This window comes from Crotalus tigris, unplaced genomic scaffold, assembly GCF_016545835.1.
Source record: "Crotalus tigris isolate CLP2741 ecotype Arizona unplaced genomic scaffold, ASM1654583v1 scf7180000018435.730608, whole genome shotgun sequence".
In the NCBI taxonomy this organism is placed as follows: Eukaryota; Metazoa; Chordata; class Lepidosauria; order Squamata; family Viperidae; genus Crotalus; species Crotalus tigris.
In genome coordinates this window covers 288404-310907 of record NW_024097001.1, presented here as the reverse complement: position 1 = coordinate 310907, position 22504 = coordinate 288404, and the positions used below count along the sequence as shown (strand labels likewise).

The window sequence follows — 22504 nt, the reverse complement described above, 5'->3', positions numbered from 1 at the left end:
AGTAGGCTTCTAGGACCCATTCAAAGTCTAAGCTGTTGTCTTTAACATTCCACCAAATTAGCATTAAGTCACATCAACTCTTGCCTTGCCATAAAAGAATCTGCCTTATCATCTGGAAATGACCCGCTGAGAATCCATCTCCATGCAAGGTAAAAGTTGGTAGGTCTTTTGTAATGTTGCCTATGGTGTAAAATGATTTTCTTCTGCAGATATGTGCAGTTCCAATTCTCTCTGCAATCTAAACCAAGTGAAAAGAGGCCTATTCCATTCAATCTTTGTTTTAGACTGATTAGGGCATCATGACAGCCAGGCATTTATAAATTATATTGTATTGTAGTTTAGTTTATGCTGCTTTACAGGAATTTTGGATTTGCTCTTCACTGCCTAGAGTCTTTCAAGATTTGTGCAGACTGGAAAAGCTTCAAACAAGCAAGCCAGCAAATTGTACAGCAACTGTTTCCCTCTGAGGCGATAGCAGATGTTTTGTACATAGTCCTTGACCTACAACTACAATTGGGACAGGAACTTTTTTTTTGCCACAGTTGTAAAGTCAATCAATGCAGTTGTTAAGCAAATCCAGTTTTCCCTATTGAATTTGCTTGTTGGAAGCCTCCTGGGAAGGTCATCAATGATGATCCACTTCTTCAATGTCCATATGAAATGAGTAAATTAGGATTGCACAACATACTTAACCCTAAATCTGGGCTAACAAAGCACAATTGCTGATTACATCCTATGCTATGTCCATAACACTATGGTTTAATGTAATAGCAGGATGCCTATAACATGCTGAGATGGGTTTCAAACAATACAGTAAGATCCCAGCCATAATATGTCCCTGGGATGGCAACTACTTTCTATATTAATTTAAAACCAATCTTCTCTCTCCATTTCCTCAAAGCAGACACAACCTGTTGTTTCCAGTCATATCTTCCTAGAAAATAATGTAGAAATGTAGAACATTTACCCACCCCCCTTCCTGTTTTGAACAGTTTTTACTGAACCAATCATTGTAGACAATGATACTGGAAGTATAAAGAGATAGGTAACCCTTGTTTCACACTGTATTCAGGTTCAAAAAGCATTTGTATTGATTCTGCACCACTGAATAGGAAAACACAAGGGGTTATTTATATTTATAATTCATATTGCCTTTCCCAATCTCTATTCCCCTCTCTTACTTTCATAATGCTAGCTGCGTGGTTTGTGAACAGAATAAATTCATCTTTAAATCTCCACATTCTTTCATGAACAGAGTAAATGATTGGTTCTGATAATTCAAAGTAAATAGCACCCTTCGAGAGCTGAGAGTTCCTAAGACCTAAACAAAATATATTTGTCCCAACCTGATGCTCCTCAAATCTTCTGGGATCCCAAAATTCTAAGCCAATTTGGCCAGACTAAAAATTCTACCTGCATGTTTCCAGTTTATACCCAACATTCTGTAGCCATGCTTTTCTCAAATTAGTTGCAGATGACAAAGTATTCTGTCAATAATAATGTCCTTTGAAACTGCTTTGAATTGTAGTCCTGACTATTTTAAGAATTGACTCAGAGTTGTAGGAATTGTAGCTCTGGCATATCAGGAAGATACAAGATTGTCTGGAGGAGGAGAAAACTGATGGAAAAAGTCTTGGGCAATGCCTAATTTAGGGAACCTGGTTGGGGGAAAATTATTTTCTTTTGCTCTTTTGCACAGCACTTTTGGGAACTTGATTTCATGACCTCCTTCAGACATGATCTATGGGATACATCTGCTTGCACTGACTACCTATTGATCCATCTGTGTATGATAGAACAGAAACATAAAGAAAACTCCATCTCTCCTTCTGGTTATGTAGCTCTATATATTATGACTACAATGGAACAATCATTTAAAGCAGTGGTTTAGAGCAATAATTTGGTCTAAGATTGAATAGTCTTAAGCTTAGCCTTTCCTTCTGATAGCCATATGCTATATCCTTTAATAAGCATCCTTTGATGCAGAAAAGAAAAAATAAAGTAAAAACAAAATGATCATTTGTAATCACTTTGTTATATGGTCAGCTAAGAAAAGATGTGGTGTGTGCTGTAAACTTTGGTGGTACCCTGTAGATCCAGTGAGTACTTTGCCACTGTCTCTATCTCTTGCTGCTTGGTTGCGGGATTTTAGACTTTAATACTAAGGAGTATTATCTATTGCACCACTAGTTTAAAATTACGCTACATCCTAGTTAATTATTCATCAGTATTTTTTATTTTTTAATTATTAAAATATTTTGAAATCAATTGAAAAGTGCAACTTCTAAATTTGCAAAATTGCATTTCTAATTTTAAATGGCAGATGGCATCATAAAAGAGTCTTGTCTTATGGATTCCAGGCAGGATCTCTCTTTGATAAATTTCCATCCACTACTTTTTGTCCTGCCTTCAAGTACTTTGGGGAATAGATTGATCACGTGCTCTCTGTGGCACCTCCTCAAATATTGGAATACTGCTATCATGTCCCCCCTTGTCCTTCTCTTCGTTAAACTAGACATACCCAATTCTAGCAACCGTTCCTTATATATTGTAGCCTCCAGTCCCCTAATCATCTTTGTTGCTCTTCTCTGCACTTTTTCTAGTGTCTCAACATCTTTTTTGTATCATGGTGACCAAAACCAGTATTTCACGTGTAGTCTTATCAAAGCAGTATAAATTGGTACTAACACTTCATGTGATTTTTATACTATTCCTTTGTTGATGCAACCTAAGATTGTATTGGCTTTTTTTTGGCAGCTGCAGCATGCTGCTGGCTCATATTTAAGTGGTTGTCCACTAAGACTCCTAGATTTGGTTTTTCTTGCCTAAGTGTAAAACTTTACTTTTCGCATTTTGTTGGATAGAGTCCAGTTTTCAAGTCTGTCAAGATCTTTCTGAATTTTGAGCCTATCTTCTAAAATGTTGGCTATTCCCTTCAGTTTGATTACAGGCAACTCTGCAACTGTGATAATTTCAAGCCTAACTACCTCATAATTATTCCTGTTAACTATTTCCATAAATTACTATGATTGGAAAGGATTATTATTATTAGATTTTTATCGTATTTTATCCTATTTTTATATTTAAAACTCACATTAACATACTTAACATACTTAATATTCTTGCTTCCTATTTTCTCTCATAACAACCTTGGGAGGTGGGTTGAGAGTGATTGACCATGCCTAAGGGAGGCCTAGAATTCACAGTCTTGAGGTTCCGAGGCCAACACTTTGACTACCAACCAAGCTGGATCTGAAACTTGGAGGACATCAAGTTGACTATCCAGTTCAATGCTAGAATCCAAATGAAAGCTTCCCCAAAAGATGGTAATCTAGTTTCTATTTCAACTCATCCAGGAGAATCTGATCTTTCTGGATGACTAGTACCACTTACACTGCTCTTCTTTTTAACACTCAGTTAGAATTTGCCTGCATGTAATTTCAACACATCATTCCATAAGGGACTTCTTCTCCTTTAGTTGTCTTTTTTTTTCAGAGCTAAACATTCCACTTTCTTCAGTCTCTCCTGTAGGATTTATTTTTCCATTCCCTGAGCACTGTTACCTGCATTCCCTGAAACTAGTCTGAGTTCTTTGAATCTTTTTTTTTAAAATGTGATGCCTAGAAATGCACATAGTATTTGGAATGGATTCTGGAATAAAATAAAATTATGGTTCTCTATTATATAGAAACTATACTTCTGTTAACACAGCCTTGGTCTTTATTCTGTTGATTTATATTGACCGTCTGATCAACTGCAAGTCCAGAATTCTTTTTACACTTACAGTACTATTATGAAGGCACATGTTTTCTTTTTCTGCAAAAATAATCTTGTATCTGTCTTAGTTAATTTTTTCTGATATTTTTCAGTCAGAAGCTTTCATAGAAGTGCATATCATGCTATATTGTACTCATGTATTGTCAAAGGAACAAAGAAAATAATAGTTTTGTTTTAGGGGAAATTAAACAATAGGTTCCTCCTATTCCAATTTGTTCTTCCATTTAGAACTTGATTATCTTACTCATTCAATGTGATTCTATCAGAACAACTTTGGAATAGAAGTCTAAGGCCAGAAAAATGAGTTGGGTGAAGACTCCCAAAACAGCCTTGCAATGAATGATACCATATTAAGAAAGCAACCTACAAGCTTCTCAAACCATCAGGTTCCATTCTATGGTTGCCATTGAATTATTATGTTTCATAGAATGGAAGGGGGAAAATTACTAAATATATATATATAGTAGGATGCTGATGCTATCTGTTCAATCATGTCTACTGGGCCAGCACTCTCCATATTTTCTGTTCTTATACAACTTCTTTAGGGCAGTGTGATAGCTCAGTGGTTAAGAAGCTGGGGTTGTCCTTGTGATGGAGTGAGTTCCTGCAGCTTGAAAGCATACAAATGCAAGTACACAAATAAGTACCACTTCAGTATGAAAGTAATAGTGCTCCGTGACATCATGCTGGCCCCATGATTATATGTCTTTGGACAGTATTGGCTCAATGGCCTTGAAAAGGAGGTGAGCACCATCCATTATAGTCGACAATGACTAGTGGAATAAAATCTGCAGGGACTCCTCTACCTATGGCTTCTCAATCATTTTATGTTCTGGTTGGGTGTCAACTTTGATGGTGTTTTGACACCATACTTTTTGACAGCTTCATTTCCTGGCTGGATTTCCAGACTGGTCCCAAACCTGAATAAATGAATAAATGTGTAAGATCTGTTGAGGTAAGACCTGATGGCTTACTTCATAAAAAGCTCACCAAGATTTTTTTTTTTTATGGAAAGGCTTTCAAATATATAGGAAGCATTAACTGAATGTAAGGGAGGCAATCACATTAAGTGATTAATTTAAACCAATTAATTAATTTAAACCAACTTTACACTTTGTCATGACTTCATTTCTTAGGATTGGCTCAAATATAAAATGTGTTTCCGACATGAAACAGCTGTGACGGTAAGATTATTAAATCCCAATGATTTATACTAGACTGAAGAAATTATTTGTTCCAAAATCTTAATTTCATTTGACAGAATGAAAATGAAAAGTTTTATTTGTAAATTTGTGAAGATTAATCTTAGATCTCTTTGTTCATTCCTCCTTTTGTTCTGAGTCATGCCTTTTTGCCATTCTGTCATTATGAGGACAGTGTTACTGGCACAGTCGCATCATAAAGTGCTATTGAAGTCTGTAATGCGCCATTAAAATGGCACTACTTTGGTCACTGGGTCACAAGTCAGAAAAACCTGCCATCTGATACTCCATGCTACATTTGAAGTGATAATGTTATTTCTCTTGAAGGTTACTCTACTATCTGGTGGCTGGAATTTTTGGTGAAAATAATATGTATGGCAGTAATGTTTTCATTTCAATTATACAGTATGCAATTATACAGTGTATTCCAGGTTGTGACCTATTTCTATATGAAGGTATCTCTTTTATCAATTGGCAGGTTGAAAGCCCAGAAATTAAAGACATGAGATTAAAAAAGGAAAAGAAATACAGCTATATTCATAACATTTGTTAACATTCTTTCATAACATTTGTTCATAAGGAATTTGTTAATAATATTTTTTCATAACATTTGCTCATTAACATCCTATTCTCGCAAACCAAATTCATGTTCATGTTCCAATTTTATGAATGGCCCTTTGTTTCTAAATTTATCAATTCCATTCAATCCTAACTTTCTCGCCTTATCCCACATTCTAGTCTGTTACTCATTCTTCAGATATTTTGTAATTTAATTGTCATTCATTCTCTCTACATTCCAATTCATATCAGTGTACTTCTTTTGCACTATAGCTCTTGTATTCACTCCACATTCATTTAAAACAGATTCATTCGTGATTCTATTTCTTTTAAGTACTCCATTGCCACTGCATTCAATTTACCCAATTCTCATTTCCGTCTAACAAATTGGGTTCTTTATTTGAGAATCATTCATTCCTTACAACAGGCCAATTCTACTTGCATTTGCACATCTTAAAACTTCTTCCTTCATTTTTCCATTTTTAGTAAGCATTTTACAAAGGTGCACAAATTAATAGTAACAGTAGTATCGCTAGTAGTTTAATTGAATGTGTAGCTACAACTGAGGGTAGTACAGATAAATGAAAATTTTATATATATAATCATAGCACATCATAACAAAATATTTTAATAATCAATGTAAGAAATTTCCCAATACAATCTAATGTTTAATATGAACATTTCCTAATATTAAAGCAAATAATGATAGATTTTTCCATCTTCGTAAGGGTCCTCCCAAAAGAGCCACTTGAGATCACAAGGAGGGACATAATTCCAAAGAGCAGCAACCAAGTGGGAGAAGGCCCACAACAATGAAAAACTAATTGACCTTGATTGTGCTATTGAGTTGAGCACACAGGAGCATGAATTGTAATCAAGGTTTTCAAATAACAGGGAAGTCCTGTGTACATGGCAGATCAGCACTAGCAATTTAAATTGATAATGCTCCTGATGTCTTGACAAAGGGACAAATATATGGGACAATCTAGAACTAGTTAAACTTGCCAGTCAACTTTTACTGGTTTCTTATTAATCTAGCCTCATAGCAAATTGAATTACAGCACTGAAAGAAGTCTAATGTCAATCCTATCTTCATTCCAATGTCAACAGAAATGTCTTACTCTAAATGTTTCCTGATATGAAATTCTTTCCATAACAAAAATCTAAGACCCTTACTAACCATGAAAATTCTCTCTTAATAATATCTCTAATGGCATGCTAATGCCAAGGTAAATGTTTTATAGTATGGCAAGCAATGCCATAGTAGAACAGCAAGAACATCACTAATGAAAGCAAGTTACTGAAAGCTAACCAACAGATAAATATAATCATAGACCTCAAGGAAACCTAGCCCAGGCTCTATTTTCACTATTATGCCAAAATACATTTTTATTCTAAAAGTTTCTTATCTAAATAGAGTCACTTTGATTAAACACTGTGAGTTCTAGCCTGCCTTAGACATGAAGCCAACTGGATGACTTTAGGCCAGTCACATCTCTTAGTCATAAGAAGCAGGCAATGGCAAACCACTTCCAAAAAACTTTATCAAGAAAACTACTTCCCCATAAATCTAAGATTATAATAGTGGAAACATACTTTAAAGCTAATCCACACATAAAACTGAATGACAGATCATTTTTCAAACCATTTTTCCAGCTAAACACAACCACTTCGCCTTTTAATACATAATTTTTCAGATCTATGCTTTTCATCATACACTCTACCTAACATCTGAGGCAAATTATTCAGGTTCTCAGCCTACAGCACAGCATTTTTGCTTACAAAAATACCCAAGCAGTCACCACAAGCATTTTTATGCATGGAACTATACTTCTAAATTCTATAACCACAAAAATTATTCTATTTCTTAATATTTTCAAGAGTAATGTGAAAGTTGAATTAACAATAGACTAGGAGAATGCGAATGCTATTTAGCTCAATTCTCTTGCTGAAGTAAAATTATCTCTTGAGTTAAAAAAAATTAAACTGCTCTGTCTAGACTAGTTTGAGTATTGATGTGGGTACTGACATTTTCCTTCTATAAATCTTAAACAGATATGAAGACATATATAAATATAGTGCAGACTAACTGGGATAATAAAGAAGAACATGGTTATTGAGGTTAAGCCTTTTGTCCTCATCTGTTGTTAATGTATCTTTTTTCCTATTTTTCTCTACTTTTGTTCCATTCTGTCAGTTTTTTGATGTTTGCTGATATTTAATAAATAAACATTGAGTTATATTTTTGAGTTATATTTTTGTTACCTGTATTAAGTAGTTTATGTGATTGTTCTCATATGGATGTAAGGATTGAATGTGTGTGTGTGCGTGTGCGCACCAAGTTCAACTAAATTAGAAATTTTCCAGCAAGACTTCCATGCAATTACTCACAGAAAAGAGAACAATTGTAATAGAGAAATTACTTCCATATTATCATTTTGATCTTTGTTCATTCATTTTTTTTATAGAGAAGAAGTTACCTGAAAACTAAATCATACACTTTTCAACATTCCTTCCTAATTCTAAAAATGAAATGAAGATACTTGGAAGAGGAATTTGTTAACTTAAATATTGACAAAAAAGCTGAAAAACAACATAAAGATATTCCAAATCCATTATAAAGTTTTTTAGGGGATGCATAAAGAGTAATTTCTAATTTTTTGGGGGAAAAGTTTTAGAAGTGAACAAACTTAAGTGATAGACTAAAGGACAAATATCGCCCATCTTCTGAAATGGAGAGAAGGGGTTATGCATTTTCTCATTCTTTTTCATGCAATTGTGTAAGGCAGTTGCTTCTGTGACTTAATGGAAGAACTTTTAAAATAGTCTGCAAGAGCATTCATTGGGAAGAAGTGTTAATAGTACCAAGTGTATTACATACATGTAAAAAAGGGAAAATGTCTGTTGTATGACACTGCCATTTTGAGGTTGTTGCCCACCCTACCATGGATACCCGATAATCTCTGCACTTCACCTTGATAAAATGCAGCAGTAGAATAAATAGAAGATATAAGAGTGTTGTGATGTTTATGACAAAATGAGAAATCAATTGCAAGGAAGCCAATTGATCAGAAGGTAGACTTTAAATAATGTTCATAGATGCATTAATAAAAAAGTTAGTGATGTTGCCATCTGACAAAGTAAAAGATCTTGGAATTGTGTCAGACAGTATGAAAAAACATGGACCCAGTGAGTGTCTGCTGTTAAAAGGCTGATTTGTTCCTTGTCATGGGTCATTAGGAAAGGAATAAAAAATAAAACTGCCTATATTGTATCATAATACCTTCATAAAAATCAATGGTGTGTCCACACTTGGAATACTATCTATTGTTTTGGTGGCTGCACTTCAAAAGGAACATTGTTAACACTGGAAGAGATGTAGAAAAGGATAAATACATTGATGCAGTTAAGGAAATCAATTCCTTTATTGTAGTAGGCTACAACTGGAATTTTTTAGCTTAGAAAATTAACATATTAACATTTGAATTGTGTATAAAGTAAGAAAAAAGAGAAAAGATGGAACCTCAATCAACATAAATGGTTAAGATTTAAGGCAGACATAACAGGTTCTTCACACCAACCAAATATGGATTTTACTCTTACGTGACACACTTGGATAGCTTTAAAGAGGAATAGATATTTTTACCTTGAGTAGATTATCAATGACTGCTATAATAACAAAAATTTCTTATTTCTCTTATACCCAAAACTACGTGTCTAGGAATGCTGCCTCTAGAAGCCAACTGTGAGAAAACCGTACAACAAGGAGCCGTGGTGGCGCAGTTGTTAGAATGTAGTCTTGCAGGCAAATTTGGCCCTTTACCAGGAGTTTAACCCTGACAGGCTCAAGATTGGCTCAGCCTTCCATCCTTCTGAAGTTGGTAAAATGAGGGCCCAAATTGTTGGGGACAATATTCTGATTCTGTAAACAGCTTAGAGAGGGCTGTAAAGCACAATGAAGTGACATATAGGTCTAAATGCTATAGCTATTGCTATTTTGAAGTGTGGGCATTTGAAAAAAGGGGGCAGGCTATTATATGAGTTGGGATGTGATTAAATATTGTATCACTTGCATCACAAATGCATGCAGATTAAATAATTTGTGTTGGATGCCTCCACAATTGTGGTATCAAGTGAATATAAGCCCAGTGTTATGAATACTTGTAGGCTATCTAGAAGCACTATGCTGACTACTGTGTGGTTAGAACTCTGGAGGTGGTAGGTCTTGGACATGATAGGTATAGAGATATATAAAAATACCATAGGGGACATCTTATAGATTGTCATACAGATATCAGACAATTTTTTTCTGCTGAAAAAGAGAAGAGAGTAAAAAAGAAATCCAAGATTGTTCAACCTTGATTCTCTTGTGTGAGAGAAATTATGCTAGCCTTTCAATATTCTGCTATTATTCTCTTCAAAATAAAGCAAAGTTCCTTGTAAAGTTGATGCTTGACCTGGTCTATCCTGAAAGCTGTGAATAGGCTAGGAGGCATTATTTCTTTCTGGGCACGTAGCCACATTTAGCTTTAACAGTTGACAACATTCTAAAATGTAAGGTACAGTAGGGGTCCCCAACCCCCAGTCCACGGACTGGCACTAGGCCTCAGCATGCCAGCAAACAGGCTGCGCAAACAAGTGAAGCCCCATCGGTGGGACGCAGCAGTACACAAAATGACCCCTCCCCCTCTGCTCTACAGAAAAACCTTTCTCCAAGGAACTGGTCCCTGATGCCCACTGGGTTACAGTCAGGTCAAACATTGAATTCCCTTTGATTTCTGTATAGAAATAGAAACTCTCCAGTTATGCGCATAATTTATTAATTTTTTCATTCCATCACAATGAAAATAAGCAGTTTTGCAAGAACCTGGAAGCTAGATGTAAAATTTTAGGGATTGCATATGACCCAAGTAATTTTTTTTACTAGGTGTGGCCTAATTCACTTCCATATACATATTAGTATCAGTATCAATTTCAGAATCTTCTATATCTATTTTCCTAGTGAATCTTGTGAAAGAAATAGCATTTCCCTGTAAAGAAGTATTCCACTTTAATTTTTCCCATACTATGGGAAAACAGTGAGTAGGATTGTCATTGCTGGTCTTCATTCATCATGGTCTATCAAAACAAAGCCTGGGCCATTAGGACACACGTAAAAGTAATTTTCATCATTTTCATTCATGATTCTCATTCTCTGACTGACTCTGTTAAGATAGCCCCCTGTGGACTGTGAATGGTGAATTGTCACTCTGACATTCTGATATTTCTCATTCTCTTCAACCTTCTCATGGATTCAACCTAATACTTGTTCCCCATCTGCATCATACCAGGCAGTGGTCCCCAATCTTTTCAGTTCTGCAGATTGGCAGACAAGGGGTGGAGGGGATGGATGCATGTGTATGCCTGCTGCTTGTGCAAATGGAGCTTTATGCACTTGCCCGCTGCTTGCATGGCCGGAATCCCAAGGGCTGGAGACTGGTACCGGTCTATGGACCGGGGTTTGGGGACCCCTGATACAAGAAATAGAGTGAGAAGAGGTTCTACTTCCACCATTTACTCTCATATTTGGAAATTATGAATTTCACTTCCAAACCAATCTTGAGATGTGTAAGTTCTTTTCAGGATATGGGCTTCATTTTAGCTACTATATCAACAGAACCACCAAAAGTTTTTTCTCTGCCTAATTTTGATGAGGCTGTTATCTTGACAAGGCTATGACTTTTTCTGGCAGTAGGCTAAACTAATGCAAATCTATGTTCTTACCTGCCAGACTCTTAAAAATGGATAGTTTAATATAAGGAAATGCAATGTTTTTTTCAATTATGAGCACTAATATCTGTACAAAAAGATGCTACATATATCCATATCTCCACACGCCTTTCATACACACATTTACACTCTACATACATACATTACATACATTTTTTCTCAATCCCACATTGGCAAAAATAATGTTTAACAAGCCAATGTAGATCACCATAAACAGGCTGGCTTAATGTTAAAAGATTCAGCAAAAAAACAAAAAAACAAAAACAGATTTACTTGCACTTCCTTTAGTTTCAAAGACGGACTCTACTATTTCTCATTTCAGGAAAATGTAAGATACATGATAGCTGTCCAAAATTGCTTTTCAGAGTGAGATGGGTGGCATATAAATTTAATAAATGGAAAATAGAGGACTTCTTGTCTGATCCACATGAAGAAGATTAAAGTGCTTACTTAAATTCTCCTCATTTTCCATGTTTGCTGCTGAAGGATTCAAATACTTCAGGGGTGCAATGAAAGTTGACAAAATGCTTCCTTTTTCTGTAAGGAGAAAACAGAACAAAACATATTTATGAAATCTTGAGGTTTCCGCCCCCCAAATCATTTCTTGGCTAAGGCAGTAAAGTTTATCTTTTATATCAATTCTGTATTCATATCCAATTAAGTCATTGAAACAACTTACCTTTATTATTAGCGGTTCTCAATTTTAATAGAAAGGTGGTCAACCTGCATTTATTTTGTTCCATTCATTGCTATTTAAACATCTAAGAAAGGAAATTGGGCTTGACAATTTGCTACTCTAGGGTAAAGAAAATTCTGAAAAGGGAGTATGTAGATGGAATTTTAATTGCTAATCAGTTCTAGATTAACTAGAATTAAATGTTAAGTGCAGCAGAATAAACATTTGAGTGCCCAACTTCAGAAATTCTGTACCCATGTTGCAATCGTCCAATTATATGCTGAAGTTAAATTCTTTCAGTGCCTTCATTGCTACATCTGGAATGAAACCAATGGTGGGATTCAACTAATTCTCACCAGTTTGGCAGAATGGGTAGCTAATTTTTTGTTGCCTGGGCCCAGAATGGACTTCCGGAAGCGGCATCCACACAGAGAATCCCACCACTGAATGAAACCAATATTTGACTTGAATACAGTTGTGGTCCTAATTTATACAAGACTCAATATAAAAAGACCAAATCAGATAATGATCCCCTATTGGTTATCAAGTGAAAGATTAACTAATCACATAAAAGCAATAAGCAAAGACTTTTTCAGTCTTTATTCTGGGTTTTCTTAGCAACAGTATGGAAAAACTTTACTGGTACTTTCTTCAGGGAGTATATAAGTCTATAATCCCAGGAATTTCTCAATAGTCTCTCATCCAGGCATTAGGTAACATCATGAATCCTAGGGAGTGTAGAGTTTGGGAGTGTGTAAGTGTGGGGAATACAGTAGTACTGATATTATCTAGTTGAGTAATAAATCATCTCCAAATAAACAACCAAGCTTAGAGAGCACTAAGGACTCCATATTGTGTGAAGCCAGCCATGATTAAAAACTAGGAACTTGGCTTCCATATTCCCCTCCACACACAAAATGACGATGACCCTTATGCTTTCATCAGGCCCTATTGTGTGCTTGTCCTCCTGAGAGGATGGGGTCCCTGTCTCCTGGCTGTGCTAGCAACTGTCAGTTCTGATATCTCCCTCAGCTTATATTTGTCATGAGAATTTTTAAACATTTATTTTAAAGTTGTTCATTGTCTACAGTCTTTTGTTAAATATAGATAGTGTTTGACTTAATACCACAACTGAACCAAAAATTTCCACTGCTAAGCAAACTCACATTGTTAAGTGAGATTGTTCTAATTTACAACCTTTCTTGCTGCCCTTGTACAGTGAATCACTGCAGTTTTTAGTAACATAATAATTAAGTAAATATGGCTTCCCCATTGACTTTGCTTATCAGAAGATTGCAAAAGATGATCACATGACTCAGAGACACTGCACCTGTCATTAATACATGCTAGTTGCATCCAAGTTTTGATCAAGTGACCACAGGGACATTGCAAAGGTTGTAAATGTGAAAAATGGTGATAAGTCACTTTTTTTTAGTGCCATTGTAACTTTGAATGGTGGCTAAATGAATGGTTGTAAGTCACCTGTGCGTAAAAAAACAACAACACAGAGAGTTCTGGAGGACTATACCAGTAGATCTCGGTTAATAATTGCTGTTTTTAAAAAGTAGCTGGGGAGCTGGTTAGTGTTCAGATGCCTTTCTTTATGTTCTCTTGATTTAAAGAAATCAAGAGTGGGCAACATCTTACTTTCTTACTAAAGCCTTCATAAATTTTTGGAAATAAACATTCCTCTTTTTGCTCAGAAGCTAATGAGTGCAATTAATACTTGTGTTTTTATATATTTTCTGATTTTTCAGCAAGGATTAGACAGAACACAACTGGTAGTTTGCCACATAAGCCTTAATGTTAGGGAATTACTTCCATTACCATCATACCCTAATTGACGGCTTTAAGCTATTTTACATGTTGGAGATTTTTTAAATGGAATTTTTTTTAAAAAAAGCAATTTGTAAGAAGCGGTATCCTATAAATTAGAAGTCATGTGCAATTCCAAACAATCAAATGCTTATGTTTGGAAGGGAGATAGGAAAATTGTTATATTACTCTGTTTTAGTAATTCTCAATTTTCACCAGCACTCAATAATGTGTGGAGAACAATTGGTACTTGCAAAAATGTTACTTAAAAAAATCCATATTGAACATATAGTTATGAAATTATATCAGCTTAGTTGAGCTATAGTATAGGTCAATCTTCTCTTTCTCTCTGATTGGGTGTACTTCAATTCTCTGAATTCTTGGAATTGGACTGTTTCAAGGTATTGAAAGAATATCAAAGTGGACCAAGAACCTGACCAAGTATAGTATCAAGCAGTTTCCTACATCTGTAGCTTTCACTACATTGACCGAGCCTATTTCTGTAAATAACATTCAAAATTCAAAACGGTTAATACCCTGCTTTCCTTACAAGTAAACCTTTTGATCTTGACCCAAAATTTGATAAAATAAATAAAATAATACATGAATCTCATAAACACATAAGTGGGGTAAGTGAATACACAAACATGGCAATCAGAAGTAACCAAAACTTTCTGAGCAAATGGTGTCATATATACTCCACAAAATGCATGAACATGAGAAGATTAACAGATTCCCCCAAGAGAAGATGATTCAACTTTAGCTCCACCATAAAAATGGTTTCCCAGCTTCTAAATGGGAAGCCCATCTTAAAACTTGGGAGAAATTAGGTTATATTTAGTCACAGGTGTTCATTAAGAGCTACAATAACATCACATGCATCCTGATCCATCATGCAGATGTGAATTACAATCCTCAACTTATGACTGGGTCATTTAGCAACTGGTCAAAGTTACCCTCTCCAAAGCTACTTACAACTCAATTTCAAAGTTGTGATGGCTGTCTTCCCTCATCAGAGTCATGCAATTGCATTTTGGGTGCTTGGCAACCAGCCTGTACTTATGACTATTTGCAGAATCCCATGGCAATGTAACCATGATTTTCAGTGTTTTTTTTGTCAGAAACTGGTGTTTCAGGCAAAAACACCCATTGGATACAATGGGTTCATTTAATGACTGTGGCATTCACTAAGGACTGCCGCAACAAGGTCATAAAATCAGGCATAATTATATAGTCACCTGCATAATGACAGTCTCATTAGGGAACTGGAGGCTAAAATGTATAAGGAACGGTTGCTGGAATTGGGTATGTCTAGTTTAATGAAGAGAAGGACGAGGGGGGACAGGATAGCAGTATTCCAATATCTCGGGGGTTGCCACAAAGAAGAGAGAGTTAAGCTATTCTCCAAAGCATCTGAAGGCAGGACAAGAAGCAACGGATGGAAACTAATCAAGGAGAGAAGTAACCTAGAACTAAGGAGAAGTCCTGACAATGAGAACAATTAATCAGTGGAACAATCTGCCTCCAGAAGCTGTGAATGCTCCAACACTGGAAGACTTTAAGAAAAGATTGGACAGCCATTTGCCTAAAGTGGTATAGGGTTTCCTGCCTGAGCAGGGGGTTGGACTAGTAGATGATTTCCAAGGTCCCTTCCAACTTTATTATTATTATTATTATTATTATTATTATTATTATTATTATTATTATTATTATTATTATTATTATTAACCATTGATGCAGAAGAGAAGGGAGGCAGTGAATATTATAGTTAATTTCAATCTTAAATCAATAGAACATGCAAACAAAATGTGCTGCTTATTGCTGGATATTAGAATTTTAGAATTAGAATTTCTCCTCCTCCTCCCCCCCCCTCCTCCTCCTCCTCCCTCATCTTACAATCATAATTCCAGGCTCAATTGTATCACTTGCCTTCACTTGCCCCCTGCCAATGTTTAATTCAATGTGGTAATGAGTAGCTGTTGTTTACTAATTAATTGACCAATTTATTAATTTACTAACTTCTTTACTAGTATTTTTTACTAATACCAACCAATTTCACTAAAAAATAAAAGCACTTATTCAGCTTCCTCTAGAAATAACCACGACATATATTTTGAACACTCATGTTTCTTTTTTTAAGCATCAAACAAAGCCTGTAAGTATAAAAGTAAAAGTAGGATCAAAGCCTTTTTAAGTACTTGAGAAAAAACCACATTATTGGTTGCTATAACCACTAGAATTGGATTGCTGAGAAATGCATAATTAGGTGTAATCCTCACTAAGGGTGAAGGTGTCCATAAAGAAATAATCACTCTAGTATTTTATCTCTCTATATCCTGTGGGTGGGCGACAGAAAGGGAAAACACTCTTGAAACTAAATTAAATAGTTTCTAAATCTAATTTTACTAGCCTGAATCAGATTTCAGATTGATTTCCATTGGAATCTAATAAAGACCCATACACATACTTTGCCTCTCTTTTATTGAAAATCCATCTCATGCATTAGAATTCTTTTTCTTTAACTTATTTCATTTGGCTGTTTATTAGAAGTAATGTAACATATTGTACTTCATGCTATAAATGGTGGTTCATTTTCAAGCTGGCTTGGAGTGGGTGATTAAGAAATGCTGAAGGACTAGTGGGATATGCTTATTGAAATGCCTATTTACATTCATTTGTAGAAACTGTTGCTAAAATGCACTTTTCAAATAAGTAGTGGGTTGCTAAGAGCTGTGGGAATATATATGATATAAAGCAATAATGTACCAGATCTACAAATCTCAAAATCATTTCCCATTAAGGTCAGCAGCCTGCCTTCATGTAATACTCAGTTATCTATAAAATTATCCCTTCTAAGTTTTCCAATAGTCTTATAATATTCTAATAGGACTTGAGTTGAAATACAGATATTGCTTTTTTCCCCTGAATGAGAATCAACCTGAGACAGTCTGCTGCTAGAGGCTTAGCAATAATTTGTATTTCTCTTCATCAAAATGAATATCCCAGTCTTTTTCAAGTTATTTTAATATTTCATTCAAAAATCTGACACTTTCTTTCTTTGACATTAAAAATACAACACTACTGAATTAGATAACCAACAATTTGCTATCTTAAAAGATCAAGTTGTACATCTAACCTTACTTTGCTCATTTGTTGCCTGAAAGCTTCCACTGATTTTCTTCATCAAACTTTAATTCAATTGCAAATTCATTCAGCCGTGTAGAAAATTTGTTTTCAAAACTGACTTTGCATTGATGTGTATATAAAAAAAGCGAGGACTCTACCATTTAAAACTATAAATTAGAATTTATAAAGGAGAAAGTTGAAGATCAGTTGAAGTCTAAAGTTTCTTTTTCCTTTGGCACATTCATTATAGAGAGATCTGAAGCCCTGGATGGAGGTAGGGTAATATCAACCCCCCCCCCAGTGAGCAAGATCAAGGAAACAAGAATGACAGAGATATCTGTAAGGCATCTGTAATTCCAGTATGAGTAAATACAGAATCTTGAAAACCATAGGAGTAATTTTCCAGCCACAGATATGAGTTAATTAAGGTGGAGTCTCTTTGAAGCAGTTTCTCCAGATCTCTCACAAGCAGTTTTAGGAAGAGAAGTGCAGCCATCTTAACAAAATATAGATGTATCACTTTGCTTTGTAGAGGTTTTGGACTTTATTAATTCATTCTAGGAAAACCCATATATAGTCCAGTATTCTGTTATCAACCTTCTGTAAGTTTCTTCCTGGTGTATCTGTATCTTTCCAGGCTTTAACACTTTATTCTTGAAAAGAGTACTCAGCAAATGTTCACAGACCTCATTCAAATACATTTCTTTAGCACAGACATGAATGAGCACAGAAGGCCTGCTTCTTTAATACACAGAAAGCAAAATGTCTGTCTATCTATCTATTATCTCCCAGAGTTTGGCCTGGGAGATAATAGTTGTATTTTTTATCAGTTGTATTTCCTGCCAATCAAATGCTTCCGGGATGCTCTAAAGCAGTGGTTCTCAACCTTTCTAATGCCGCGACCCCATAATACAGTTCCCCATGTTGTGGTGACCCCCAACCACTTATACATCACCGGGTGCCAGGGGCGTGGCCAAAGAAAAGGGAGAAAAAAATGGCGGACAGCCTTGTTTGGCGACCCCCATGAAATGGTCGTTCGACCCCAAATGGGGTCCCGACCCACAGGTTGAGAACCACTGCTCTAAAGCAAGAAATTATGTCACAGAATCCATACATTCCTTGAATAGTGGCATCCATAATCATACTGCCTTGGATACTAAAGATAATATATTGCCATCTCAGGATTAGTTATTGGGCAAGCATCCTCTGTCAGTGCATGTTTCAACATCATCATTCTATTTTAAGCATAAAAGGGACTGAAGATTATGGCATGCACTTCAGAAACCTGTTATTGTTTTGCTCTTCAGGGATACAATTACATATAATCAGAACCTTATTAGAAAAGGTTATTTGTCTTCTAATTAACAGCATCTGCATCAATTGGTTTCCTGCTACCTTATGCTTAAAATGACAGCTATGCTGTGTAACTACCAGGTTGACAATATAAACTTGATATGGAGCTTTGCTTACAAATTGAAGTCTTGCTGAAATGTAGATTTATACAATGATGCAGGTCAGCATTGTTGTATATACACTAATTAGATGCACTTTTATCTTATAGTAGATGCAGCTTCAGCAGATGGCAACAACTGGTCAACCTTGTCCAGACTGGGAAGCTAAAAAGTATTAAATTTGGTTAGTACTTGAATGGAAAACCATTAGGAAATTCCAGGGTTGTAGACCAAAATGGGTGTTGCAAAACAATCCCAGAATAAACCACTATCAAATCATTTCCACATTGTTACCAAACTCCCTATATGGATACATCTATGTATTTACCAGAAGTTAAATTTGATCTGAGGGCATTTTGCTTCTTTACTTTCAGAATGTTCAATATTTGAAATATTTTATGGAATCAGAGCATAAATTTATGGTGTGATTATGCATAATAAAGAATTCCCTGCCTAACACTTGGACAAGAGTCTATGTACAATCATATCATCTATGACATATGTATAAAATATATGTAGGGAGACAAGTGAAATTGAAATCCAAACACAAACATCACAACAGCTTAAATTTTTATGCAATTCCTGTTTGTCTCTAGTTTTAAAATTTAAAAATCTAGACAGGCTGTACCAAAAAAGCTGATTCGCTATTTCTTTTCATTTGAAAGATAAAGTAAATGATTAATGATTAAAGGCTCTCTGTTTAATCCCGTATCTATCAGAAACTGGGTGAGATTTGATCTTCTCTTATAATGCATATTTAACCTTAATCCTCTCTAGTCTCTGCTTTGTAGCATGAGTTGATCTTTTACTGCTCATTCCATTCCAGGATTCTCTTAGAGGCACAGAAAAATTGTGCATTTTTAATCAAGGAAGACAGAGGAGTTACATCTGTTTAATAAGGGTGAGGGCTGGATGACAATAGCTTTGGTCAGTCACTTTACATTAACAAGCAAAGCCTGGGTGAAAATGTCATTCTAAGCTAGGGGTGGGTCACATTGTCAATTTAGGATGCTTAGTTATTTGCTTTGCATTCATATGATTGCTGGGGACACTTTCTGCTTTGCAATGGTCCTGTTGTAGATTGTGGCTTCTTTTCTTAAACCAGTAGTGAAGAGAGGTTCCCTGAGGGCAGAGGGCACCATTACACATGGAATTTCCACCACTCCCAGATCAGACCTACAACTATCTGTTCATGTGCTCTTGTCTTTGTTATGCAGCAGAGCACATTACCTTCCAAGTTTAATATTATCCAAGTATCATTATCGAAGCATAATGTGCCAACCAGGGGACTGGAGGCTAAAACACACAAGGAACAGTTGCTTGGAATTGGGTATGTCTAGTTTAATGAAGAGAAGGACGAGGGGGGGGACATGATAGCATGTTTTAATATCTCAGGGGCTGCCACAAAGAAGAGGGAGTCAAGCTATTCTCCAAAGCATCTGAAGGCAGGACAAGAAGCAATGGATGGAAACTAATCAAGGAGAGAAGCAACCTAGAACTAAGGAGAAACTTCCTGACAATGAGAACAATTAATCAGTGGAAGATCCAGGGGGTCTCTGGTAGGTGGGGTTGTGGATAGGAGGCTCATCCTGCAGGGTGAGGCGAGGCAGGATTGTTGTGCCATTATCTCAGGGCAAGGCGAGGCAGGGGCCAGGGCAGCTGCTACCTGACACCATCGGCCCCCGCACACAGAGGCCAGTGAGTGCATGGGGGCCGACAATATCCGTCAGCAGCCACAGCCTGCCGGCCCCTCGACCGCTGCACTTGGCCTCCGCAGCCTGCCACTAGCAGTTCAGAGAAGTGCCCACAGAGAGGGCTCTGAGTGCCGCCTCTGGCACGCATGCCATAGGTTCACCACCACTGGTTTAGGGCTTCGTGCCTGAGCAGAAGGTCGGACTATATGACCTCCAAGGTCACTTCCAACTTTATTATTATTAACCATTGATGCAGAAGAGAAGGGAGGTAGTGAATATTATAGTTGATTTCAATCTTAAATCAATAGAACATGCAAACAAAATGTGCTGCTTATTGCTGGATATTAGAATTTTGGAAAAAGGTGGAAAACATAGTTGAATTATATAGTATTTGGACTAGGACAATGCACTGAAATAGGATAATTTTTTATCAGTTTCTGCCAATCAAAGTAATTATTCACTCATCAATGAACCCCATTGATAGGGAAGCAGAAGAGCTGTAAGGTGAAATTGAAGAATCCACAAAGATTCTGCAGATAAAAGAGACAGAAGAAGATCAAGAAACAGAAACAAAAACTAGATGTCAGATCAAATAGTGGAAATTGTCAAGAAGAGAGGAGGAGCCAAGGTCAAAAATCATAACGAAGAAATTCTTTAAAAGAATTTCAGAAGTGGCTAGAAGAGACAACTGTCTCTCTATAAAGACACTGAAGATGAAAACAGAAAAAAGGAAACTCTTTGAACTGAGAAGGAGTACACACCAAGAAGTCAAGGCTGAGTAAGTCAGATATTTCTATGTGATACTCTATGGATAAAGTTGGAGTTTGAAGAAGCAGGATAGAAAGAGTATTGACACTTTTGAATGTAGAAGAACTCATGGAAATACTGTGGAAAGTCAAGAAAACAAATAAAAATATCACATAACACAGTGGTTCTCAACCTTCCTTATGCCGTGACCCCCAACCATGTGGTCGTAAGTCGAGGACTGCCTGTATTTCCCTGCAAGCGGGGCAGGAGGAGGTGCGCATGCTCCGCCTCCTCTCCTGCGGCTGGAGCGCACGCTGGACAGGCATGCAGGCCATTGCCCAGCAACCGCCTCTGCCCGGGAGCAGCGCGCATGCTTGGTGCCGCCCCCTGCGGCAGCTGAGGCGTAGCGGGCAAGCGGCAGTGATGGCGCAGGCCAACCACTGGCTGGGCCACCGGCTGGCCCAGCCCAAGGGAGGTAAGCCACCCGCTGGGCCCCACGCATGCCAGCAACCCTCCCTGCGCCCACCACTTGGCCACTGCATGTTCGGTGCGGCAGCAGGCAGGCCCAAGCGCTCCTGGGCATAGTTGGCAAGCGACAGCGATGGTGCAGGCCGACCACCGGCTGGGCCACCAGCTGGCCCAGCCCAAGGGAGGTAAACTGCCCGCCGGGCCCCACGTGTGCCAGCAGCCCTCCCTGCACCCGCTGCTGCCCCGCTAGCCTTACCTTGGCCACCGCATGTTTGGTGCGGCGGCAGGCAGGCCCAGGCGCTCCTGGGCATAGCTGGCAAGCGGCAGCAACAGCGCAGGCTGACCACCAGCTGGGCCACCAGCTGGCCCAGCCCAAGGGAGGTTAGCCACCCGCTGGGCCCCACGCGCGCCAGCAACCCTCCCTGCGCCTGCCGGCCTCCCACCTCCCACCCCTGGCCCTCTTTTACTTACATTTAGTAGTTGCTTAGCAGGGAGGGGTGGAAACGTCCAGAAAGCTTGCAGCACCGTTTGCAGACTGGGCCTTTTGGTGGGCTCAGCAGGGCAGAGACAACCTGGACAATTCCTATTGGCTTTTGAAAGCCAATAGAATTACACTCTATTCAAGCAGGGAGGGGTGGAAACATCCAGAAAGCTCGCCTTAGTTGCAGACAACTTGCAGCACTGTTTGCAGACTGGGACTTTTGGCGGGCTCAGCAGGTCAGAGATAGCCTGGACAATTCCTATTGGCTTTTGAAAGCCAATAGAATAGAGTCTATTCAAGAGAGTCTATTTTATTGGCTTTCGAAAGCCAATAGATTCTATTGGCTTTCAAATGCCAACAGAATAGAGTCTCTTGAATAGAGTCTATTCTATTGGCTTTCAAAAGCCAATAGAATAAGAGGGAGTAGCACAGCTAAGGAAAAGGGGAAAAAAATGGCGGACTGCGTTGTTTGGTGACCCCCGTGAAATGGTCATTCGACCCCAAATGGGGTCGCGACCCACAGGTTGAGAACCGCTGACATAACAGATCTAAGCAGAATTCTTATATGAGACAAAAGTGATCAAACTCAAATTATCTTATTTTTGCTGCAGTATGCAAAGACCTAGATTTCTTGAAAACCTTGTAATGTTGGGAAAGATGGAAGGAAAGAGAAAAAGAGAATGACTAGCAGCAATGTGATGGGTTCAATTATTGCTATAATAGATGTACCAGCAGAAGAT

General features: G+C 37.4%; 1 protein-coding gene across 1 annotated transcript in view; it reads right to left on the bottom strand.

The window, feature by feature from the left end:
* Window positions 1-22504, bottom strand: part of ADARB2 (adenosine deaminase RNA specific B2 (inactive)) — a 325410-nt gene that overhangs the window by 155431 nt on the left and 147475 nt on the right. The window contains exon 2 of the mRNA XM_039352480.1: window positions 11757-11843. Coding sequence (XP_039208414.1) covers window positions 11757-11778 — 22 coding nt within the window. The 5' untranslated portion in view covers window positions 11779-11843. The remainder of the gene's footprint in view (window positions 1-11756; window positions 11844-22504) is intronic.